Source organism: Dipodomys spectabilis, unplaced genomic scaffold, assembly GCF_019054845.1.
Source record: "Dipodomys spectabilis isolate Male_0828 unplaced genomic scaffold, ASM1905484v1 ptg000023l, whole genome shotgun sequence".
Lineage (NCBI taxonomy): Eukaryota > Metazoa > Chordata > Mammalia > Rodentia > Heteromyidae > Dipodomys > Dipodomys spectabilis.
Genome location: NW_024870700.1, coordinates 708,361 through 734,690, shown reverse-complemented (window position 1 = coordinate 734,690; position 26,330 = coordinate 708,361). Strand labels below are relative to the sequence as shown.

The window sequence follows — 26,330 nt, the reverse complement described above, 5'->3', positions numbered from 1 at the left end:
TTGGCTCTTTCTTTGTTAGACAACTTCTGTTTGGTAGGAGGGTCACATTCACTAATACACCAACTTGAGTGTATTTTTTATGGAGATTGTATATAAAATGATATAAATATATAATTGTTCTATTTTAAGGAGAGAAGGGGAACTTATGTAGGGGGAGGGCAAGGATCAGATGCAATAGGTATGATTCATAGTGGGAACTTGAGGCAAGTCTATGTGGGGAATGGGTGAGTAGGAGGGCAAGAGAGGCAAGCCAGGTGGACGAGCAAGGGCTCTTGCCTTCTGCACTCATCTATAAATAAGAAAAAACTATATAAAGTCTATCTAGCTGTCTTATCTAATCTATATATCTATATATCTATATGAAGTCATAGTTTGCTTTATTTTTGTACCTGTGCTTAGAGATGCTTTGAGCAGTATCACCTTCCCTGGGTGGTCTGGGGTACTAGCTCATGCCGTGGTGCCACCTTCTTCCCCATCTTTCCTGGGATACACTCTGTTCAGAGCTGCTTGGGTCTTGTTGATGGAAATGTGTATATATGGGGGGGAAAAGCCCTTTCAAACAACAACAACCAAACTCGCTTGCAGAAGGATAAGCAGGCTAAAAATTGTGGGGAGTAACTGGATTGAATAGCCCAGAGAATCTGGATCTGTGTGTTTCTAGCCAGGAGAAAGAACCTTGACTTGTGCAAGTTGCTGAGAGGAGCTCCATTCTGGCAAGGATGCTGGGCTCATGCGGCTCTTGGAGCTATGGGGGTAAGATTTTGTGAGGATGACTGCGTGGGCTCATTCTTGGAGAAGGGACACCCTGGTGATTATTGCTGCAGATTCTTGGAACCAGAGTGAATGTGATATTTAATATAAATAGATCATCTGCGCGTTCTTTAATTTATTTTTAATTGGACAACAGAGTGCTATAGGAAATGGGGTGTTCCGATGCTGGGATCCTGAGTACAAGATCAGGAGTAAGGGATTCATTTTGTGCAGGATTAGCAGGATGGGGCCTAGTTGGGACCTTCCTTTTGGCACTCAGCTTGTGACTTCTGAAACTAAGCCACATCCTGGAAGAAAGTGACCCAGAATGGCAGACTTCGGGAGTAGGCGAGAGTTTGCTTCTGTGTGAGCAGTGAACTTCTTGTGTTCTGAAGAATACCTCTGAGAATTCAAGACCTCACCTATGCTGCAAGAGTACCACATGCCTTGCAGGTGTCTCCTGGGTGCTAACTCTTTCTTCTGATGTTCCAAGTGCTCTGAGTGGTATGTTTGAAGCTGGTGTAGGGCCAGATGTTGCAGGAGCCACGAGAGACTCAAGCCTGTAATCTCTTAGTTCTTTCTGCTCCCCCTCATCCTAAAAAGAGAAAAAGAAAAAAAGCAACATTAACCCCTCTTTTCCCACCAAATATCTTGCTCAGAGCTCTGGTCTACAGAATTTACTCATTGGAGGGACTGAGATGCCTGACCATGAAGATCCTTTTGCCTTTTGAGGTTATTGTGGGAAGAGTACGTTGGGTGGAAGAGTAAGTTGAAGCTTGAGTCTTATCTCCTGACCCTTACATAGACCTTAGGAGTCCCTGCCATTCATCAGGACACTTAACGTGGGTCCCCTGAGTGATCTGTTTCAGAGCCCTTCCAATTTTCTAAGGGTATTTCAGGAGATGGAAGGGTTCCTATACTGGGTCCAGCTGGCAGTGTGTCAATGCTTGCAGGTGGCTGTTCTTTCACAGAGCCTCCTGGGGAGCCCAAAGCTGGATGTATCATGTAAGATTTTTTTTTTCTGGCAGTTTGAGCAAGAGGAAGAACAGCAAATTCAATGTCACTTCCAAGCTTCCATCCCCTCCCAAGCTACCAAAGAGGGGTTTCCATGACTATTCTTTTGACTCTCAGAGCCAACCTCCTTCTCTGTAACTCCATCCTACTACTGGTCACATGATACCAACAGTTGACACTCCAACACACAGAGGGCTCATACTCCATAAGGCCCAGGGTGCCTCCAACCGTCCACGTTCTTTCCATATGAAGCCAAAAGTTTGATACTAAGAAACCTCAGCTGCACCAGAGAACCTGCACATCACCATTCCATTTTGTGATGTCTGCGTGGCCTCTTTATATGGGGAAGGAAAAGGGAGACAGAGACATATCCTCTACCTTAAAGTTCCAGAGCCTGGGGAGGATGTGTTATTTACCTATGCTCTTTCCATGACCCAGATCTCAGCAAGATGGCAAAACTGTGGACATTGGAAAGGACAGATGACTCACAACAACCCACCATTTTTTTTTTTTTTTCAGAAAAGACAGCCTTTCACAAAGGCACATGGAGTGCAGGGTACTGGGATGTGATTGTATAGGGGATAGAGAAGAGGTCCTGTCTTTGAATCCTCAGTTAATGGGACTGTAGATGGGAGGGGTGTGTTCCACCCCAGGGCTCCATATGCTGTGACTTATTCCTTGGACCCCAGGAGGTGGAAGGGACATTCAATTTTGGTGCTCTTCCTCTTTGGAAGGAAGTAGGGGGAATCTATAGCATTATTTTTTTTTTGTTGTTTTCAGTTCTGCTACCTCTGCTATATAGAACAAGAGTGTGGAGTAGACAGATCCCCTGGGAATCGTTCTCCAAAGGTCACCACGGGCTCTCTCCTTTTCTCTGTGGACACCAACCAAGACCTTGCGGAAGGGAGGCTCTGATGTGGCTCTTTGGCATTTGCCTGGGTCTCCTGCTCTTTTCTGTTGGTGTTTGTGAGGTACTATCTGGAGCAATATAAAGGTAGGAGGTGAGGAAGTGGGCCTCCTTCCTGTTGGTGAGGAACTGCCCGCCCTATTGGCATGTGGAAGTCTGTCCTGATGTTGACAGAAATGACATGTGCAGACTCTGAGGACTGGGGGTTTCTCTGTGGGAGGATCTTGAGGCTGGAACACTGGGCTGAGGTGTTAGAACGGGAGTGGTTGATCTGCACTCACGGTTCACCAAGTAGGGGCACATCAGTGCCAGAAAGTCTTCAAGTTTCATTCAGATTTAATTTCCTAACTGCCATTTGTGGGACCAGGGATGGGGGCTCCCATGGGATGTGCTTCCGCAGGGGGCCTGTCCTCACCCACAGCCCCTGACATGAAGGGTCTCTATCTTGTTTCATGTCAGCAACTCTAGGGCCCCTTTATTGCCAACTTGCTTTCTTCCACCAGGATGGACTGAGTCATCTTGGAGATTTTTCTTCCATCACACACCTGGAGTCAGTTTTCACCGGAATTCCTTTCCACCTGTCACTCTGTAGTGTGTAGACACACGGGGTGAGGGGTGAAGAGTTCGTAGAGAAGGAGCTCCTGATGCTCCGTCCTCGGAACTCCTCTTGGACTGCACACCTCCGGATGCCTGGCAGTCTCTCTCATTCTCTCTCTCTGTTCTTTTCCGAATGCATCTGGATATGACCATCCGTTTCGTCATGAGATTTCTTGCTCTCATTTCGAACCCATTTTTATTTCTTCCTTCAACTTTTCTTTGGGGGTTCCCCACCCCCATCCATGCCAGGTCTTCTTGAGAAGACTCTTCAGACCTCTTTTCCATTTCCCGAATGTTGAGTATTACAATGCCACTGCTCTAGGGTGCTTTATGGTGCTGTTTCTGAAGAGCCCAGCTGGACGGACTCGATCACCTTCGTCCCACTGGTTCCTTAGATCTTGCTGTATTTTATCTGTATTTGATTTTTTTTCCTGGGGTTTTGGGAGGGGGGAGGCTTGGGGTGGCTTTTGTGTTCTCTCTTTCTTTTCTGTATGTATGGACTGGTTAACGTCAGTTAGCATGGGCAGCTGACTCCACGGTATTGGTTGGCTGACTTTGGTTCCAAATTAAAGACACACCAACACATGTATGGCTGCTCACAGAACACCTCTGAGTGTGACTTTGGATGGCTACTAGAGGCTTACTTTTTGAACTTCAGGTATGTAACTGAAAAGTAAATAAAACACTATTTTTTCAGTAAGCTTTTTTTTTTCTTCTTCTAAAAGATTAACTTAGAATTCAAACTATAAGAACATGAAATTGGTGCTGTACCAAAGCCTTATACAACATATTCTATACTCTGTATAACCTGTCTCTGGGGAGCTTCCTGCTCCATCACCCTCCTCTCAAAAGCCTGGGAATGCCAGAGTGTGTCAAGCCTGGAGCTGGGTCTTGGGGACCTGTGGGGACCCCTGAGAACAGAGGAGATGGTGGAGATGTGGCATCATTATGCTACCTGAGCAGATGCTAGAAGAAGGTCACGTGTGTGTGTGTGTGTGTGTGTGTGTGTGTGTGTGTGTGTGTGTGTGATGAGTGTGTTTGAGAGTAGTGATGCAAATGTGTGTGAGAGACAGTGCATATAGGTGCACAATGCCAAAGCGAATGCACTAACTGGGGGCTTGAAAGGGACTCCCAGGTTGGCCCTGAGAGTGGGGAGGGTTGTGGAAACGAGAGGAGTATGTTTGTTCTCCCATCTCCTTCCCTTTCTTCTGTCAAGGAGGTGTATTAGAAACAGCTACACTCTCAACCAGGTGCTTTTTCTTCCCAAATCTCCAATCTCTAAGCATTTCTCCATCCAAGGGGCAGGCACCCGAAGCTATTAAGTAGTGTTCCAAGGCAGAGAGAGACCTTACTTCTCCCTAACTGTTGCTTTTTTTTCTTGGGGAATGAGGGCTCCTCTTGTTGCAAGGAGTGGGGGAGGGTTTCTATACCCTCCATTCCTAGGCCTGGGCCTGCTGTGGCTGCCACTTCTGCAGGTGGGCTTCCATTGGCTGTTTACCCCTTCTCAGCCACTGAAAAGACCCCTAAGCCACGCCCACTCCATGGCCCCAAGCAATAATGCCTGCTTGGCTACCAAGGACAGTGATGCTTTTGGCTTTGGATTTGCCAGTTAAAAACGGAGTGAGACCCCCCTCCCCTCCAACTCAACTAAGGAGAGAATTTGCAGTCTGCCTTCGCTCAGGCTGCTACGCCAGGCTCCACTCGCTGGTATTTTCAGGCTTGCTGAATACTAACCAACTCATTGCCAATAACACTGCATGTTCATATCCTGAATTAGAAATTAAAATGAGCGAACAAGTACATACGCAAACACACAAGGGAGGAACAAGGCACCTGAGTGGACAAGATGCATACCAGTGCTGGTGCCCCGAAAGGGTGGCAAGTTAAGCTGATTAAAGGAAGATTAGTGTTTAATTGCTCCTCATGTAACATTACTCTGCTTCAGAAATGTTTTGTATTTTGATATAAATAAACATTTGCTAAGAAAAAGCTTGCTTTCTATTATTTTTGTGCCTCGTGTTATTTATTTCACTGGTGGCCCTAGGTCCTTCTAATCAAGCCATTTTTCAATTCACAGCAGCTCAACATGGTCCCGAAGGGACTTTGAAACTGGGAGATAAAGAAGCTTAAGTTCACTCACTTGTTGAGCAAATCTATATTGAAGGGACCCTGTGTGAGTGCCTAATTTCTCTGTGAGTCTCTAATTTGCTCCCTGGCTTCTTACCTGGGAGCCAAAGTAAAGTGCTAAGGGTGCTATCCTGGAAGGTTTCATGTTCTAGTGGTAGGGAGATGGACCATTTATAGTAAGAAGGCAGTAATTAGGGAAGTCATTATGGTAAGAAAAGTCTCATAGAATGGAATGAAATAGCACTTGTGTGTGTGTGTGTGTGTGAGAGAGAGAGAGAGAGAGAGAGAGAAAGAAAGAGAGCAGATAGCATATGGTGCACAGTGCCGAAGCTGGGGGCTGAAATTGAGTAGAATAAGAGGAAACTGCTGTATAGAAGGAAGGGCTTAATTACAGCCTTGAGAGAGAGTATTCAGTGGGCCTCACTGAGAAGATAATCATTTGAATAACAGGAAGAGGGAACTCAGCTTAGTTCATCATTGAAGGCATACACACTTCTTTAAATTGCAGGTGTGTGTGTGTGTGTGTGTGTGTGTGTGTGTGCGCGCGCGCGCGCGTGCGCGCGCACGCGCACGCCCGCTGCTCTTAGGGCTTGAACTCAGAAGTTCCAGCCTTTGGTGATTAATTGGAGATAAGAGTCTTCACAGACTTTCCTGCCTGGGCTGTCTTGATCCATGATCCTTAGCTCTCAGCTTCTTGAGTAGATAGGATTATAGGCTTGGCCACTGACACTCAGCTCATTGTCGGCAAATGACGCTTTCAATCTTTGCTGACTTTTCAGTGATATGCTGAAGGTCTGGTTTGACTATCTTTATCTACTGAGTGTCAAACAGAGACAACTCTCCACCTCCTGCAAAGTCTCATATCCGAGAGTCAAAGTGCATACCACTGTTGCCATTAAATTGCAACAGCCTTCCTCAGTGGGCTTAGTGGGTTTGGCTGCCTAAATTGGCATATTCCTTCCCTCCCCCCCACATCATTTTTCTCAATTCTTATTGCATTTTTTTTCTTGTGTCCCTCTAGACAATGCTCCCTAGTTGCTTTTCAATGCCTGCTACGTTTCTTTTATTTATTTTTCTTTTTGAGACAAGATCTCACAATGTAGTCCAGACTGGCTTTAAATCCATGATCTTCCTGCCCCCCCCCCTTTTTTTTTACATCTTATTTGGGATTTTAGCAGAAGGCAAATGCCAAAACATGATATTCCTTTCATATATCTTGTTCTGGATGAAGACAACAATCACTAACTGTGATAGTGTTCTGTCACTGATATAAAATTTCAGAGAAAAATCAACTTGAAAGGAGGAAAAGTTTATTTTGACTCATAGTTCTGATATTTCAGTCCATGGTCGCTTGGTCCATTACATTGGACCTATGACATCAGTGGAACATCAAGGTAAGAATGTGTGGGAGAGGAGGCTGCTCACCTCATGGAGGTGAGGGAGGGAGGAGGAGAGAGTCATGGAGCCTGGGAATCAGAGAGAAAGAGGAGAAGGAGGAGAGGAGAGGACTTGGACCCCAAAATTCCCTTCAGGAATACACCTCCAGTAACCTAACTTCCTCCCACTAGGCCCACCTCCTTAAAATTCCACTATCATCCAACAACACCATGGGGTGGGGGCTAATTTACAAATACATGTGATTTTTGGGAGATATAGCCAAGCCATACCAATCAACTAGCCAAGCACAAAATAGACTCACCTGTAAATTTAAAAATACCAGCCAGGTGCCAGTGGCTCACAGCTGTAATTCTAGCTACCCAGGAGGCTGAGATCTGAGGATTTTTAGTTGAAACCAGCCCAGGCAAGAAAGTCTGTGAAGCTCATCACTAATTAATCACAGATAAAGCTGGAAGTGGTGCTGTGGCTCAAGTGGTAGGGTGCTAGCTTTGAGAAAGAAGATGTTTAGGGACAGCTTCCATGCCAAGAGTTTGAGCCCCAGGTCTGGGAAAAAACAACAACAAAAATCTACCATGGCTTAAAAACTTCTCCAAGGACTGGGAAGGTGGCTCAGTGGTAGAGTGCTTGCCTTGCATGCATGAGGCCCTGGGTTTGATTCCTCAGCACCACATAAGCAAAAAGAAAAAAGCCGGAAGTGGCGCTGTGGCTCAAGTGGTAGAGTGCTAGCCTTGAGCTGAAGAGCTGAGGGACAGTGCCCAGGCCCAGAGTTAAGGCCCCTCGACTGGACCCCCCCAAATAAAAAACAAACAAACAAAAACTTCTCCAAGAAATACTATTCACAATAGCCAGTTAAGAAAACAGCTCCACTGCCCTACAACCAATGAATGGGTTAAGAAAATGTGATGTGATGTGTGTGTGTGTGTGTGTGTGTGTGTGTGTAATAGAAATGTATCCATCACTAAGAATTATTTGCAGGAAATAGAAATAGATGAACCTGGAAAAAAAAACATCGAATGAAATACACTCAGAGAGACAAAGGCACATGTTCTATCTCATATGGGGCTTAGGCCCAAAATATAAACACATATAAAAATGCATGCGGACCCTATGCATTTATGTTGCCACACATTTCTGTGTTGCCAAGCAGACTAAATATGGTATACACAGGAGTGGGGTTCCATGGTGTAACCCCTTTGAATGATTAGCAGGCAATTCAACAAAATGAATACCAGGAGGTTAAAATGTATCATGTCGGAAGTGGGTGGGGGACAAGGGGAGGAGGGTGACAAAACAGAAAGAGGAAGGTGGGTAAATACAGGCCTAATACCCAATGTATATACATGAAAATGGAACCAGAAAATGAGATGGGTGGGGATGGGAAGTGCAGGAAATTGGTGAAAGGGTCACACTGCTGTATTGTAGACATAAATTGATATATCAAGTGGAAAACCCCCTTATACAATTATTTGAAGATAGTAATAAAAAGAGGAAAAATCTCCCCCAAATCTGTGAGACGGGGAGCTTCTAGCATGCACACAGCTATCCTTTGCCTCAGTTGCTGTCACAATGCTCATCCTATCCAGTTTTCATTTCTTCTTTCCATTGTCCTTTTTCTTAGCAGACCATGATGAAACCATTTTTGTTGCTTCCTGAGGCTATGGTATTCATTCATTCATTCATTCATTCATTGTGCTGGTTCTGGGACTTGAACTCAGGACCTCAAGCTCTTGCTTGCTTTTTTCCCCCTCCAGCTGATATTCTACCACTTGAGCACAGTTCCACTTTCAGTTTGTTTTTTAATGGTTAATTGGAAATAAGAGTGTCAGGGACTTTCCTACCCAGATTGACTTCAAACCCCACTGAGTAGGTGGGTGTGAGGCTCCTATGCCTGGCATTTTGGTCTTCATCTTTAAAAGCAGATACATGGAGGGTTTTTTTTTAAGCTTCCTCTTCCTTACACAAATGTGCATAACAACTCTACCAAACCTACATTATGAATGCCAACTTCTGACATGTATCACACCAGGGTTCAGAAACAAAGTAAGTTCTGTGATGTCTAAATAAGATTTTTTTTTCAAATAAGATTTCTTTACAGGGGAGTACACTGGGCCTCCAGCCTCTGGATCCTTTGCAAGTTGGTGGCTAATGATTCCTGGGTCCCCCACCACTTCAGAGGTGCCTCCACTAGCAGGAACCTTCATGCCTGAGAGGTTACATCTTTCCCCCAAGGGAGATACTTAGCTAGTGGCTAAGTACAGGGATACAGAAGGTCACCCCCTCTACTGTGATTTCCAGATTCAGGCCAAAGCAAGAATCTCCTTGATCAATGCTGGTCCCTTTGATCAAAGTAGAGGTGAAAGAGATATGTTGGCTCACAGCATGTCTGGAAAGAAAACACTCCTAGGAGTTTCTTTTGGAAACTTTTGGACTTTTTTTCCCTCCAAGAATACCATTGATATTTTGAAGAGGAAGAAAAGTATAGGACCAAGGTAGCCAATCACCAATTTGGTGCAAAGGGAGTCAGAATAATCCTGCTTGGCATTATAAAGATTCTCATATGCACCAGAAAGGGAGACAAGGCTACAAATGAGATCCAGGGCTGGCAGAATTTTGAAAAAGGTTGGGTATTTACCTAGATGAGACTTCTTTATCAAATTTATAGCTTTTTTGGGGGGGAGGGTCGATCGTAGGGCTTGAACTCTGGGCTTGGGCGCTGTCCCTGCACTCTTCAACTCAAGGCGAGCACTCTACCGCTTGAGCCACAGCACCACTTCCGGTTTTCTAGTGGTTTATTGGAGATAAGAGTCTCACGGACTTTGCTGCCCAGGCTGGCTTTGAACCGTGATCCTCAGATCTCAGCTTCCTGAGTAGTTAGGATTACAGGCGTGAGCCACCGGCGCCCGGCTCAAACTTATAGCTTTGATAGGAAAGAAATGAGATCCTCTAATCTAGGGTGAGGATATATATGTATATACACATATGAAAAAAAATATATGTATGAGAAGAATTCAACTTTAAGATGTCCCTGTGACCTCTGGTCCTTGCTGGAAGACAGATTCTCTCCTTAAGAGCATAAGAACAGGGGTGGGAAGGTGGCTCAGTGGTAGAGCGCTTGCCTTGCATGCATGAGGCCCTGGGTTCGATTCCCCAGCACCACATAAGCAAAAAGAAAAACAGCCAGAAGTGGTGTTGTGGCTCAAGTGGTAGAGTGCTAGCCTTGAGCTGAAGAGCTGAGGGACAGCGCCCAGGCCCAGAGTTCAGGCCCCATGACTGGACCCCCCCCCCCAAAAAAAAGAGCATAAGAACAGTTAGATGTCTCAAAGGAAGCAGGGGTCTTTAAAAATATTATCTTTAAGTGGTTGTATGAAGGCGTTTCAATGTCAAAGAGGTGATCAGTATCACCTTTCGCCATTTTTCCCATCCTTCTCAACCCCAATCATCCCCTCAATTTATCAAGTTCCATTTTTACCAGTGTACATTGAATATTAGGACTGCATTTGCCCACCCCTCCTCTTTCCATTCATCTACCCTCCTCTCCGTGACCCCCACTTCCCGCCCACCTGAGAATACATGTTCTAGCTTCCTGACATTTATTTTGTTGAACTGTGAGTTAGTTATACAAAGGAGTTACAACACTGGAATCCTTCTCTGCAAATACCATACTTTAGTTAATATGTTTGTATATATATGCATATGACCCTTTGTATTTGCATATATATTTATAAATTAGATCTAACTTCCACATAAGAGAGAAAACATGCATCCTTTGTCTCTCTGAGCCTGATTTCACTTAACATAATTTTTTCCAGGTCTATCCATTTCCCTGCAAATGACATAATAGCATTCTTCCTTGTCTATGAGTAAAATTCTATTGTCTGTCTGTCTATCTATGATTTATTTATATTACATTTTTCTTGATTCGTTTGTGCGTTGTAGGGTACTGAGGGGTTACATAACTTGCCTGTGGTGATGGGAGACAATTCTAGTGGGTATTGGATTGGTTCTTGGATATTTGCTTACAGTGATGGCCCGTATGAAGCAAAATGGAAATGTCAGAAGTCCATTGCACACTTTGAAAGAGGGATCCAAAGACTTAGAGAAGTGGCCCATACTAGAATGGATCTACTATAAGAGTGTAACAAAACCTGTTTATTGAGTTTTCTGCTTGGGCTGAAGGACCCTCTATTCACTGAGAAAGAATGGGTTGGAGTGTATCACATCTTTGATGGGAGGCTCAGAGTACCCCTCCCCAGAGGTTGGGCTGATGATTGAACACCCTGTTACAGAACTGGACATCCACTAAACAGCCACAGAAACTTTCACTATCCATGGGGAGACAAGAGTTACATGCTTGCTAAAGCCTAGAAGACAAAAACATCAACTCCACTAGGAAATCTTGTATTACAAATCCAACCATTATACCTTAAAAGGTAAATCAACAAAAGGTTTAAGCAAAACTTTCATTATCTTCAAGTAATATGAATATATTGAAGATTTATGAACTATTATGAAAATCTGTGAGCTGTTAGAAATAATATGAGAACAGGAAAGTTTGATCTGCCTGTGGGAGTGTTAGTTATTTATGTCAGCAACAAAATACATTATTTAAAAAGTAACTTTATAAACTGGGTGCAATGGTTCACATATGTAATCTTAATTACTTTCTATTTAGGAGGCTGAGATCAGAAGGATCGCTGTAAAAGAAAATTCAAGAAATCCTTGCAGACAAATATCTGGATGTAATGATGCATACTTGTCATCCCAGAGAAATCAAAAGTGTAAATAGGAGGATTGCAGTCCATGTCAGCTGGTGACCACTTCTACAATAAAGTATGATAAAAAGGAATGAGTCTAATGAAAGATGGGTACATGACAGGAATTTATTGAGACAATTAAGAGAGTAAACATCCATTATCCTGTTGTGTGAGGGTGTGGTTCTTCGAGTCTTGTCAGGAGCAAATGGCATGCTTTGCATAAGCCTATGGGTTTGACAGTCCTCTGAAGGTGATAAACCTCAGTTCTTTCCTTACACCTTTGGACCTGAAACTTCTCTCTGCTTAGGTCAATCAGACATCAACTTACATTTTTGACACCTGCTCATTGACAAACTCATCTGTGCACTCTGAAGTATGCTTGCTATAGCTAAATCAGCCTTCTAGTTTTGTGGGAAGGGGCAAACACTTTTTAGATGATATTGATCTTTCATTATCTTTCTTTAAGGTATGTTGAGCTTTCTTCTCTAAGTGGGATATTTAAAGACTTAAAAATATGTACCTTTTTGTAGTATTAGAGCTTGAACTCAGGGCCTTGCACTTGCTCATCAGGTCCTTTACCACTAGAGCCATGTCCTCAGCTCTAACATACACACACACACACACACACACACACACACATGTATAAATGTATATATGTCTTATGTATATAAAATATACAAATAGGTTTTATATATTATATCTAATATATCTAGTATATATGTGTCAGTACTAGGACTTGAACTCAGGGCCTGGGTGCTGTTCCTTGTTTTTTTGTGTGCTCAAGGCTGGTGCTTTACCACTTGATCCACACCTCCACTTCAGGCTTTCTTTTGGTCATTAATTGGAGGTGAGAGTCTCAACTCCAAGTTTTTTGTGGTTAATTGGAGAGAAGAGTCTCTTTCTTGCCTGGACTGGCCTTGAACTGTGGTCTTCAAATCTCAGCCTCCTACAGGCATGGGCTACACATGCCTGGTTTAAAGATATTTCTCAACTCAGTTTGATAGCATCTGTTTTTCAAAGGAGAATTTAATTCATTCACTTCGAGTAGTGACTGTTATATTGTATATAGCTTTTAAATCTTATTTTGTATTTCTCGTTTTGTTTGGTGTTTCCCTAATTTTCCCTTTCCTTTTTTTTTTTTTTTGCTGGTGCGTGCTGTTTATTTTCTGGTTGATATTTATTGCTTTTTTAAAACTTCCATATTAAACTTAGGCACTTAACTATCATTTTCCATGCTGCTAATGATTATGTTTCATTTCCAAGCTCTCAATCAAGTCCATATTTCTGGTGCCATTATTAGATCATAACTAATGCCAACCCAACACACTATTATTATCTGACTGTTCTCTCCATCTGCAGTAAAGACTGGAAAATTTCCCTGTTTCTCTCTTTCCTAACCTTAATTATACTCGTTTTACTTCAACACCTCCATCTTAATACCCAGGTTTTGCTTAATACATTTATCATTTTATGCTATTAATAGAATTAATCCTGCATTAAGTAGGGTTCTTCTATTTAAGAATTCTTATTTTTTAGACTACACATTCTCAGAGACCTATTTTCGATGTATGAGTACATGTGCAGGTGTAAACAAACATATACATACAGATTAATTGCTTTTTCATTATCTTCTCTCCTAAAATCTCTGACTGCTTTTTTTTGTTAAGCGAAATCTATTCCCAAGTTCCTTGCTTAGGTTTTGAAGTGAGAAAATATCTGGACTATTGTGTCTGAAAAAGATCATTTGCACTTAAAAATATTAAGTAGCTGTACAAAGGTGTTTCAGTCCAACAAGTCACGTTCTATGTACAATACATCTTGGTCCCTCTCCCTCTTTTCTTCTTTCCCTCCATCTTTCTCATCCATACCCTCAAGTTACCTGGTTCCATTTTCACATATGTTCATTGAATATAATGACTGTATCTGTCCATCCTTCCCCTCTGCATTCATCTCTCCATGTTTGCCCTCCACCTCCCAGCCCCAACAGAACATTAGCTTCTTGGTATTGGTTAGATACATAGCAGCAAGAGGTATTCACCCCTTTTCCCAGGAGAAGTGGCTGCCTTGTGGGAAGGTCAGGAGAAAAGCCACAGTGCAGTGAGCTGAGGGTAGGGGCAGAGAAAGACACAGGCAGGGGCAGTGATAAAGACTCTCTCAAGAAGGCTGAGATGATAAGGAGAGCTCTGAGATGTACTAGGTCTAGGTGTGGTATATTGTGAAGTTATCTTTGTATTAAAATAATTTTATTTATTTTAGTGGTACTTATTTATTTTAGTGGTATTTATTATGTGCTACCAAGGAATCAAACCCATGGCCTCATGCATGTTAGGCAAGCACCCTTCCACTAAGCCACATTTCTAGCCCTGCATTTTTAAAGATCATTACCTGTATTCAACTCCTTGTCTATACAGCTTTCTGGTGTCTTTACTCTTTACTCTAGACTTAACCAGGCTTGACCAGAGGGATGTCAACAGATGTTATACAGAGAAGGTTTGAAATGAGCCTTTGCTTTTGGGCAAAAACAAGCCTTGGCTTTGTTCTATTTAGCTTGTGTCAGTCGATGAGACTGTGTCTGTGGTAACCTGTTGGAAGAATATAAGATCTGGAGTAAGGCCACATTGCTCTAATTTCTCCAGTTGGAACCAGAAAAGAAGCCAATGTAAGTGGGCTGATTCCCAAAGGTGTGGGTGACTCTAGCCAACAAGAGAAATAGCTGTTGATTCCAGAGGCAGATTTCTGTGTTTCCAAATATTTATGTTTCTGAGAGTTGACATGAACAGACATTACTGTGTGTCACTGGCATCTTAAAGTTAATATTTTTGGCAGTACTGGGGTTTGAATTCAGGGCTTTATACTTGCCAGAAAGACATGCTCTACCACTTGAGCCACACCCTCAGATCTTTTTGCTTTCATAATCTTTCATATGGGGTCTCAAGTTCCTGCCTAGGCCAGTGTGGACCAAATTTCCTTGTATTTAAACTTTCCACATAGCTAAATAGTCATGTACCACTGGACCCCAGTTGAGATGGAGTCCCAGAAATATTTGTCTGGGCTGGCTTCAAACTATAATCTTCCTAATCTCTAACCCCCCTCTACCCCTAAGTAGCTAGGATTATAGGCATGAACCTCCATGCCTGGCTAATAGTAGATTTTTAATGCAGCATTATTGACTTGACTGATAGGAAGGGTAAATTCATAATCTTAATAATTGCTTGTAATTAATATTCTAGAGCTCTAGATTTAGAAACTACATGGATTCATTCCTATTTCATTTGAAGTGTAAGAAAACAGTACCCATTCACAACTTACATTCAATTTTAACCATTAATACACTGGACTACAAAAATTAGTGGAAAATTTACATGGCAAAAATGACAAATGATAAACTGAGAGAAAATGGTTGGATCATATACCACAGAAAAACAGGGCTACTGATACAGACAACAGCTTAGATGAAGAAAGTCATTCTCAAAAGACTATATACTGGTTGGGTGCAATTGGCTTACAACTACTCAGGAGGCTTAGATCTGAGGACTGTGGTTCAAAGCCAGCCTGGGCAGGAAAGTTCATGAGCCTTATATCCAATTAACCAGCAAAACAACAACAGCAAAAACCTGAAAGTGTTGCAGTGGCTCTAGTGGTAGAGTGTCATTCTTACATGAAGAAGCTAAAGGACAATGCCCAGGCCCCAAGTTCAAGTTCCAGTACATGTGTGAGCACACTAGGCAAGAGTCCACACACACACACACACACACATACACATGCACGTGCATGCATACGCATGCACACATGCACACACACACAAATTAAGAGTTTCTGTTCTCCAAAAGACAACAGTGTTGGGTACAGTGGATCACATCTGCAATCCTAGCTACTTGGGAGGCTGAGATCTGAGAATCGAGGTTTGAAGCCAGTCTGGGAAGGAAAGTCCATGAAACTCTTATCTCCAGTTAGCCACCAAAAAGCTATCTGTGAAGATATGGCTTGACTGGTAGAGTGCTAGCGTTGACAGTGCCCAGGGACAGTGCCCAGGCCCTGGGTTCAAGCTACTGGATTGGCATAATTACACATGAAGACAATTGTAAAAGACTGAAAAAGCAAGTCATAGATTGGTATAAAATAATTTCAAAGTACATATTTACAAAGGACTCCTATCCATAATACATAAAAAATTCTACAGATCAACAAGGAAAACACTTACCATTAAAAGGGCGGAAGACTTGAAGAGGCACTTCAAACAAAAAAGAATATCCAAAAGGTCCAGTCACGTCAATACAAATGAATCAGTTATGAATGACCACTGTGCCTCTACCAGATGGCTACATTTACAGGAGTGACAATACCTACTCTGGGTAAAACTATGGAGCAACTATTTCTTCTACATGGTATATATGAGTGTAGATTGGTATAACCTCTTGGTAAGCATATTTAAAACCAATAAATTAGCCATTGCATATTGAAAAGATCTAGTGCTTGTGGCATTCAAAGGTAAGTCTAAAATATTCATAGCAACATTCTCTCCAAATGTATCATGTTTGCTATAATGCAAATGCACGTTGGTAATCAATTTGATAATTTGTGTTGCTAAAACAGAACAGAAATGAAAACGATAACAAACATCAGCTCCATACAATGGCAACATCATGTTAAGTGAAGAAGGACAGAGAGAAATTAGTCAATATTGTGTGTTTTTAGAAATTCATTTACGGCAGCAGAGATATAAATCAGGGGAAGTTGGGCCTCCCAGGCTAGGTAGAAGATGGAAAGCAGCACTGGCTCTAGTATGGTGGGCAGGGTGAGAGGGGAGTGATGTGACCAAAATTATGTGTCCTGTTCACCCCTTGGGCTCTGGGACCTAGTGAATATCCCTTTGTGGCAGTGGTGCAGTGTGTGTTCCTCCCTAACCTCCATCCAATCAAGTCCCTTCTGTACTTGTGCATAGAGACAGGAGATCCAATCACAGGGAAACTTCTGCATTCATGCTCTGAGCAAAGGAACTGATCATGAGACTTTCCATAATGTATGTCCACCTCATCAAGAGCATGCCTTTATGGGGAAGAGGCAAGGGATCCTTTATGTATAGGTAGAGAGAGAGAGAGAGAGAGAGAGTGAGAGTGAGAGAGAGAGAGAGAGAGAGAGAGAGAGAGAGAGAGAGAGAGAGGAGGGGGGGAGGAGAGGGGAGGGGAGGAAAGGGGACATCTGTGGGCCCTTCTTCACTATTTTGCTTTCAAACAAACATGCTCTGTCTGATTTAATGACTTTCCTGCCCTTTCATTCTTTAATCAGCAGAGAAAAAGAACCCTAGATAGTTAAAAAAAATGCTATGCAGGTATGATTGCCTGAAGGTCTGTGGGTATTAGACGTGTTCTCAATATATCTTGATCTGGAAAATGGTTTCAGTAGGTATGTGTCAATGTTTTTCTGAGTTGTATCTGTAGTTTCCTAAATGCATTTAAAAAAACAGCAATCAAAAGGCAAGAATACCTTGTATCACTGCTTCATGTTTACAACATAAACATAGAATATATGACTTAGAAATTATTGATAATTAACTTCTGAAGCAAGCTAGAATGAGATGGGAAGGACAGAGCAGAAAATAAAACTACTATGAATATATCTTTTCTCATAGTATTGATATTTGAGACAATGTCAGGATTTTTTCCATGTTCTTATCTATAGTAGATCAGAACCTATAGGTATCTTCTTTATTAACTAATATACAAGGGATTTAAATCACTAGGACATTGAGCTAGGGGTAACCATGGTAGTTCAAACCTGTAGTACTACCTACTTGGTAGGCAGAGATGGGGAGGACTGTGGTTAAGACCTTATCTCAATCAATAAGGTAGGCTTGGTAGTGAGTGTCTATAATCCCAGCTACTGGGAGACAGAGAGGAAGATGACATCATGGTCCAAGCTAGATCTGGGGAAAATTATGAGATCCTATCTGAAAAAAAAAAAACTAAACCAAAAAATGACTGGAGGTATGGTTCAAATGGCCAAGCAACTGTATAGCAAACATGAGACTTTGAGTTGAAATCCTTGTCCCCACAAAACAAAATTAATACACGCATACACACACCCATCTCAAATGTTAAAAGGAGTATAAAGTCAAGGCACTTTCTTTAAAAGGTATTTCCGGTCATTGTACTTCAGTTCACTTTGTGGGCTGTCTTGGTGGAAGGCCAGGGAAAAGGAAATGAAGAGATGGTACTGTGACTTCAGAAGTGGATGCAAAACCCCAGGAGGGCTGGAGATTGCTTTGCTTCTGCCACCTTTTGCCAAGAAATTCAAGGGATTTCAGCCTCCCACAGGACCCTAAGCAAAGGTTCGGCTGTTCTCCAACGTATTTGTAGCTCCACGGCCCGAGATGGCTCACAAGATCTCTCACACGCTCAGATTGACGTCTCTTCTGTGCTGTGCGTACCTTCTGCGCTCTTGACCTCATCATTCCTCTCTCTACCCCTAGTTTCTTGATCTTAGCATGTAAGGGAAAGAAGAGGAGTCTAGTTTTGTTTTTTTTTTCTAGTTGTGATATCCAATCAGTTTTCTTATTCTTATTCTTTCCAGTGCTATAAGAATGCCTTTATTTTTGTCCCCAAGTTTCTTCATGTAGCCACTTAGGTCTCCTTTCCCTCAGCAAACAAAGCAACAACGACCAAAGACTCAGATCATTTTTTTTTTTTTTTTTTTGGGTCCGGTCGTTGAGCCTGAACTCTGGGCCTGGGCGCTGTCCCTCAGCTCTTCGGCTCAAGGCTAGCGCTCTACCACTTGAGCCACAGCAACACTTCCGGCTTTTTTCTTTTTGCTTATGTGGTGCTGAGGAATCGAACCCAGGGCCTCGAGCATGCAAGGCAAGCGCTCTACCACTGAGCCACCTTCCCAGCCCTCAGATCATTTTTGTTACAAATTTACTCTTTGGATTTGTAAAATCCATACCCAGTTATGATCTGGGGTTTTCCCCGCTTTGCCCTCTCTGTTTTTGGGAGTACTTGTGAAGGAAGCTCCATGGAAGGTGATGAGGCAGAGAGAGAAATATGGTGGGAAATGGGCCAACTAGAATACACATATGAAAACTGGGAGCTCAAGCAAAACTTACACCACGGTTCAAGAGACAGTGATCAATAGGTTTCACAAGTTGGGCCTGGTGGTTCACACTTGTAATCCTGGCTACTCAGGGGCCTGAGATCTAAAGATTGAGGTTTGAAGCAAGTCCTGGCAGCAAAGTCTGTGAGACTCTTTATCACTAACCAGCAAAATGCTGGAGTAGAACTGTGGCTCAAGTAGTAAAGTAGTCTTGAGTGGGAAAGCCAAATGAGAGTTCAAACCCCATTACTGACACCAAAGAAGAAGGAAAAAAAAGAGAAAGTTTACAAAACAGAGAAACAGCCTAACCAAAGATATTAAAAGGATGACTCTGATCAAGATGCATTATATTCATAAAATACTTTATTAAACAGAAACTTTGTACAATGATTTTAAAGATAATCAAACATAAAAACCCATTCTCTTGTTGTTGTTGTTGTTGGTTGTGGGGCTTGAACTCTAGGCCTGAACCCTGTCCCTCAGTTCTTCAGATCAAGGCTAGAGCTCTACCACTTGAGCTACAGTGCCACTTCCAGTTTTCTGGTAGTTTATTGGAGATAAGAGTTTCACAGACTTTCCTGCCCGGGCTGGCTTTGAACCTTGATCCTCAGATCTCAGTCTCCTGAATAGCTAGGATTATAGGCGTGAGCCACTGGCACCTGGCTTAAAAACCCATTCTTGACTGAGGATTGAACTCTAGACCTCTTACTTACTGAACATTCTACCACTTGAGTCATACTTCAGGTCTTTAGCTTTTAGTTTGTTTCTTAGACTCCTGAAGTTTTCCCATCTCAGTAGCTGGATTTACAGGTGTGCTTTACTTCAGCTAACCCTACATCTTTTGCTGTTCTTTGTTTTATGAGACAGGGTCTCACAATGTAACCAAGGCTAGCCTGGAACTTGCAGTGTAACCCTAATTGGCCTTGAAGTGTGATTCTCTTTTCTTAGCTTCCCTAGTGTTGGGATTGTAAGTGTGTGCGACTATGTCTAGCTACCCTTTTTGCCTTACTTAGGATTTTACTGGTTATAGCTTAATATCTGAGCTATGACTATCACTGAGGCAGACATCTTGGGACCCCTCTTTTCTATCTCCATGCTGACCCCGGAAGTTTAAGGGAGCTCATTGTCACATCATCAATGACCAACCAATCAGGAGGGCACCTCCCTTGGATGACTTCCTGGTCCCACAGAAGTTCTCAGGCAGTTTCAATGGAAGGAGGGAGTCAAGAGGGAGGCCTGGTATAAGTCCAAAGATGATCATTACAACATGGATTGTGTACATCCTCTCCCGGAAAGCTGCAGGATTCCCCTTCCCACCAAAGATGAGTTTGGTGAGTGTCACTATTGGCGACTGTGTCAAATGGTATCCCTTCCATTTGCTCTCTGTTTTGTGCTGTAGTAAGTACTTCAGAACCATCTCACCACATATTAATCTAGATAAGAGTGGGTGGGAGGGCTGGGTTCCTAGTTTTTGTTTTTTGAGATCATCAATTTACCCATTTGTTCCAGGATGTTGACGTTGTAGAAAGTGAAGCTGTATCTGTTGTACAACATTGGTTGAAGAAAGTGAGTATGATGTGGTGTCCAAATTTCGAGAGAGCTCAGTGAGGGCAGGGATCGAGAGTCTCCTCTCCATACATCTGGGAAATTCAAAAGCATCCTGTGTAGAGTTGATTCTAACTCACCCACAAGTCCAAGAGGATGCTGGGATCTTATCCTGATAAGAGAGGCATCAGCATCCCTATGAATCAGCCCTGCTGGTCAAGCCTCATGGTGGGGGTAGGAGGGAGGGTTTCAGCTCCAGGGCAGCTCAGGAGTTCTTTGGAAAGGTTGCCATCCAGGAGTGGAGTGCAGGAAGAGTGAGTTGAAGAGAGCGCTTGCGTACTCCCTACAAAGAGGGGAAGGGAAGAGGTGACGATTTGAGGTCAGATGCTGAGCGACACTTTCAGAGGAAAATTACTCGTCTTGCAGACAGAAGAAGAGGCTTCCCAATGCATCAGGGAGAAGTTGTCCATCAGCTCCTACCCCTCTCGTGGCCAGGACGTACATGTGACCAGAGATGTGGTAACTGAGAGTTGGAGGCAGTTCCCTTAGGGACGGGGAGAGGGGGCCGCGTGTTGGTAAGGGGGAGCATACTGGGTAAAAGGAAGCATGTTGGGTAAGTTGAAGCATGCTGTATAAGGGTCCTGCCCACCTCAGCTATGGGGTCCATACTGGCCAGTAACCATGTAGCCCTTCTCCTAAATTCTTAGGTGAAGTACCCTCTCTCCAAGTGTGATTTGGAATCAAACTCAAACCAAGAGTTCCTGGAGGAGAGAACAAGAATCCAGTTCATAAGATGGAGGTATAGTGTCCTGTTGGCCCTGAGCATCATCTGAGGGCTAGGATGAGGGTGTGTTTCTCCCTGCCTCCTAAGCCCGCTACTGTCGTCTCTTCTTTCACTGAAAAATCTCAGGTCTTAAGGGAACAGGTTTTTTTCCTCATTATTATATTTTTAATGACTTGTATGGAGGGGAGTAGGGGTTGGGGAACTGGGTTTATTCTCCATTTCTTAAGTTTTTGAGTCCATGTCAGATTTCTATCATTGTTGCCCTTGAATTGTTCAGAAACAATTAGCACTTTGAAGAGCTAAAAGAAGCCCTTCAAATGCAAAAGCTAAGTCCCTCCTCTGCAGTGGAGGTGTGTGGAAGTCTTCTAAAACCTGAGGCTACAATTCAGTGACGCCACGGGATGGTGGTGCTTATCTGCTTTGAACTCACCACAGTGCCGCTCTTCTCCAGCCTCTGGTGGCAGGGAGTTGCTCTGGCTTCACAAACCTGGCCTGCCTACTCTTGGGGTTCCCCTTCTGGTACCCAGGTCCATCCAGAGTTTTGGACTACATCACCACCACATCCCTTCCTAGGAGAGGGCTGTGGGCATAAACTGCCCCCTTAGAAGCTAAAGGAAACACTATCTCTCAGATCTTCTGTTTCTTGTCATTTCGTCTTCTGTCTGTTTTATTCTCTTTACTCAAGGAAGCTACATTTCTCAAAGGGTGTGTGTGTATATGTGTGTTCACATCCACAGCCATGCTCACTGGTGCTGGGCCTCAAGCTTTTCCTTAGCTTTTTCACTCAAGGCTGGCTCTCTACTCCTTGAGCCATGCCTCCACTTAGCTGGCTGGCGTTTTTGCTGGTTAATGGGAGATAAGAGTCTTATAGACTTTCCTGCCCTCACCAGCTTTGAACCATGATTCTCAGAACCCATTAACTCAGCCTGAATAGCTAGGATCATAGATATGAGGCACCAGTACCTGGCACAATGTGCATTTTTGCCTTGGGACACTGGGTATTGATGGGTTTTCCAGTGGTGCCATAGAGGAAAGATCACTAATGGTGGAATTCTAGACCTCCTCTGGAAAGGAGGATTTTGGATGAGAAACTTTACATCCTTAGTGTTGATGGTTACCTGGGGGAGGTACATCATAGAACGGTAAATAATGCATTGGCATCTTCCAATGTTATTTAAACTTTGTCTGAGGTTTAAGGTTTTGAAATAGGCAGACAGGGGTTAGTCAGTTTTCTACTGACTATATAGTATTTCTCTTCTGCGTTTTCTATGGAGATCTTAAACCAACAAGCTACCTGTTTTCCCCATGACCCGCTGATTTGAGTGTCCTCTTAGTTTTAGCCAGTAAGCAGTCAGGTCATAGAGTCTCTATGTGTTACAGCTCTGGTCATTCACTCCTTCAGCGGACATAAAGAAATCTGGTATTTGCTAGTTCCCCAGAAGAAAGAAAAGGGCATAATATAACCCCCAGTTGCAAAAAGCTAAAGTTAGCCAGATGAGAAAGGTGTGTGAAAGTTTGCATTAGAGAAGCTCAGGGTGGAGAGACAGATCATACAAATCCTGGACACTGCTACCTGGTATCCCCAATTAAAGTTCCTAGAGAGCCATGTGCCACACCAGCTCCTACCTGGCCGCTACTGGAGATAGCAGGAGAGCCTGGGGAACCAGGCCATTCTGGGTGCCTCTGAGGCCCATGCTGGGGTTCCGTCTTGTTGGAGTTGCCTAGCCCTTCTCGGCTGGGGAATAATTCTTCCCTTCTGGCTTTATCTTCCTCTCTCTGGGCACTCACTCATATTCACAATCCCACCTTTCCTGTCCTTGGGCATGTCCCACAAGCCCCACTATGCTGGGCCCTGGTGGCTCACGCCTGCAATCCTAGAGACTGAGAAGGCTGAGATCTGAGGATCCTGGTTCAAAGCCAGCCCACAGAAAGTCTGTGAGATTCTTATCTCCAATTAACCATCAGAAAACTGGACGCGACGCTGTGGCTCAAAGTGGTAGAGTGCTAGCTTTGAGCACAAAAGCTCAGGGACAGCTTGAATTCAGCTCAGGCCCTGAATTCAAGCCCCATGACTGACAAAGACTAAACAAAAACAACCCCACCCCCCTCAATACATGGAGAACAGGGTGTTGTCCAAGTAGGGCAATTTCCACAGATACAGGAGTAGACAGATTACAGGGCTCCTGGGAAGGGACGAGATGAGTAGGACATGAAATTGGAAAGGACACAGAGTGGCTCAGACATGGGACAATAAATAAATAAGACACAAATAACAGCCAGGCCCAGGAGATAACCTTGTGAAAGAATTTTCCAGAAGCTTCTTGAAACCATAGTGAGTATGGTATGGTATTGATTCTAAGAGCTGAGAGTGAAGCTAGAGTGGTATTTAGAAAGGAAGCAGTCTCCAAGAGACCCATTACCCATCTTCTTTGTCTCTTTGCTCACTTTGGGTGTCTTGGGGGGGGGCACACTCTGTACAGGGAGAGTGGGAAACAAAGGTTTTTGTTCTCTGTGTGTGTCTTCTCTGACATGCCCAACAGTCTTGCCCTCTTGGCTTTATCTTCCTCTCTGGGCACTGACTTACATTCATGAGCACATCTTCCCTCCCCCACAAAACTCAGAACCCTGTTCTTTTTTTAAAACCATTCAACCAATCAGTGTATAAGTACAATGAATCAATATCACCCCTTTCATGTTCTCCCCTGTTTGAATGGCATTTTGCAGCCACACCCGCATCTTCCAAGTGCCAAGTGAAATGATGGATGACGTCATGCAAGACCGAATAAACCAAGTGAGGCGAAGGTAAGCTGCTGGAGACAAGAAGCTTTCTGTTCCTTGCTGGGGGCATGCGGGTGGAGGTGACCGCTGAGGTGCCTGTCCAAACTAGTCATGCTCTCCCTGCCTCCAGACAGGGCCCTGAAGGGCTGCAGGTGGTGAGCATCTTCCTAAGACCCTTCCTAGACTGTCCTTGTGCTGTGGTCTGGGGTCTCGGGTCTGGGTGTGACATCTGGTTGGTGCTCTGCCCATCAGAGGCAGCTTGCCCTCCACCTCTTCTGTCCCCTGCAGCATATCCCATATCACGAACGACTCCCGTTCCAGCTGTAGAACTTCCTTCTCAGAGTGCTAAGACAGGTGAGAGAGCCAGCAGGTGAGTTACTGGGCAGGGAAGATGGCTGTCCTGAGCAAGGAGGAGAGGGAGGCTGGGATAGAGAGCGTGAAGCTGAACTGTGGTGCTTTCTGAGGGGTGCTTGCATTCAGAGCCACTGGGAGAGAGGAAGAGAAGGGGCTGCCTTGGGCACCTGTAGTGCTTCTCTCCATGTTCTGGAAGGATCTGCAGCCAGGCACAGTTTGGAATCTCTGAGTAGCAATTCCCCATGATTGCCCTGGTGGCCCAGGACCTGGTGCTCCGCAGGCTGCGGTGGGCAGGCTGTGCGGGGCCTGCTTTGCTGCATAGGCCACAGTTGCCAGCAGAGTTGCTGCTGCACTCAATCCTACTGTGCCTCCCAAGAGCCCAGAGTCAGGAGTGAGGCTGGGTAGATTTTTAGATGTACCCCGTATCAGGATGCACGTGACTGTGGGTCACATGACCTCTTTGCTTTTGCTCAGTCCAAGCCAGTGGCTGAAACGGGCTGTTTATGTGTCTGTAGGAGCAAGAAGGTCAATGGCAGGGGCTTAGAGTGGTGCGGCGCGGCCTCTCCATCCATGATAGCACCGGGCCTTTCTCTGGTTCCCAGGTTGAAGGCCTCCAGGGTGAAGGAGCAGCCTGTGTCAGAACAGCATCCACCTGCCGCTCCACCTGCAGGCTGACTGGACCTGGGCAGACACTTCAATGGTTCAGCCCTTCCTTGTGACAACACTGGATTCGTTTTGCTGAACTGCTAATAAAGAGACACGCTATTTAACAACTCATACAGGCGGTGCAGGTGCTCTGTCCTTCATGCATTCCTTCATTTGCTCATTCAGTGCATCCCAGGCCTGGCTCTGGGCATCCACAGTTGTCAGCTTACAGGGGAGTAGACTGTTCTGGTCTTGGGTATTGAAAATGGGAGAGATGATGCTGCTAGAACATTTAAAGGGGAGTGGGGGACTACTGTGGCTGGGGCAGGGAAGACTTCCTCAGAGGATAGCTGTGGTATTTCTTGTACTTGTTTTATCCCTGCTAATTCTTCTCCAGCATCTTCCTTCATGTGGATTCGTGTTCTTGCTTACAACTTTCTCCCTGAAGAACTCCTCCAAGTAACTCCTCCAGGTCAGGTCTACCAGTGATGGTTTCCTTTAGTTTTTTTTTTTTGTTGTTGTTGTTGGTTGTAGGGCTGTGTACTATCGCTGAGCACTTTTGCTTAAGACTAGAGCTCTACTACTTTGAGCCACAGAACCACTTCTGGTTTTCTGGTAGTGAATTGGAGTAAGAGTTTCATGGACTTTCCTGCCAGCACTGACTTTGAACTGAGATTCTCAGGTCTCAGCCTCCTGAGTAGCTAAGATTACAGTTGTGAGCCACTGGCACCTGGCCTCCTTTAGTTTTGGATTGCTTGAAGAAATCCTTGTTTCTTTGTCACCTGTAAAGAGATAATTTTGCAGGACATGGGATTCTAAGTCAACAAGTTTCTTTTTCCTCAATAATATTTCCCTCATTTTTTTTTGCGTTTGTGTGTATGCATTCATATGTGTGTGCGTGTGCGTGTGTGTGTGTGTGTGTGTGTGTGTGTGTGTGTGTGTGTGTGTGTCTCCTGGGGCTTGAAATCCAGGCCTTTCACTCTTGCTTGGCTTTTTCCATTCACCAGGTAGTGTTCTACCACCTGAGTCATGCAAGCCTCCACTTTCAGCTTTTTGCTAGTTGGTTGGAGCTGCTCAGATTTGTCTGCGCCAGCTGACTGTGAATAGCATTCTCAGATCTTAGCCTTCTGAGTAGCTAGGATTAGAGATGTGAGCCACAAGTGTCATGCTCCATGTTAATCTTGTTTGCAAGGTTTCTCAGAAGTTGGATGTAATAGATATTTGTGTGCCTTTATAGACACCTAGTGATTTTTTTTCCTCCAGGATTGTTTCTTTGTGTTTGATTTGCTACTGCTTGAATAAGATATGACAGAATGGATTTCTTTTTGGTATTTATCCTGCTTGGTGTTTCGGAGTTGCCTTGGATCTGTTGTTTGGTGTTTGTCATAAGATTTTGTATTTTCCTTCTGGTATTCTCATTATGCGTGTATTATATCTTTTGGAATTGGCACACAGTTCTTGGAAGTTCTATTTCTATTTTTTCCTCTTTGCTTTTCAGTTTGGATATTTTCTCTTTTAATGTTGTTGCTTATTTTTTATTTAAAAATTAAATTGTTATTGTAAAGGTGATGTACAGAAGGGTCACAGTTAT

The 26,330-nt window shown here is 43.8% G+C and overlaps 1 protein-coding gene and 1 non-coding gene across 2 annotated transcripts; both read left to right on the top strand.

Moving 5' to 3' along the window:
• Positions 1-9,876: 9,876 nt before the first annotated feature.
• Trnaa-ugc lies at positions 9,877-9,949 on the top strand. The gene has a single exon. It is a non-coding gene; the product is annotated as a tRNA-Ala (tRNA).
• Positions 9,950-19,886: 9,937 nt separating this feature from the next.
• Spata19 (spermatogenesis associated 19) lies at positions 19,887-24,089 on the top strand. The gene is made up of 6 exons (XM_042674829.1): positions 19,887-19,964; positions 20,143-20,199; positions 20,605-20,697; positions 20,886-20,977; positions 23,687-23,764; positions 24,029-24,089. Exons 1-6 carry the CDS (start codon positions 19,887-19,889, stop codon positions 24,087-24,089), a joined length of 459 nt encoding a protein of 152 aa, XP_042530763.1.
• Positions 24,090-26,330: the final 2,241 nt, after the last annotated feature.

Excerpts from the sequence above, each read along its gene's own strand:
- Spata19 (XM_042674829.1), top strand. The coding sequence starts at position 19,887 with ATGATCATTACAACATGGATTGTGTACATCCTCTCCCGGAAAGCTGCA. Across the intron at positions 20,200-20,604 it reads TACAACATTGGTTGAAGAAA|ACAGAAGAAGAGGCTTCCCA; the intron begins GTGAGTATGATG and ends CTCGTCTTGCAG. Across the intron at positions 20,978-23,686 it reads ATCCAGTTCATAAGATGGAG|CCACACCCGCATCTTCCAAG; the intron begins GTATAGTGTCCT and ends GGCATTTTGCAG.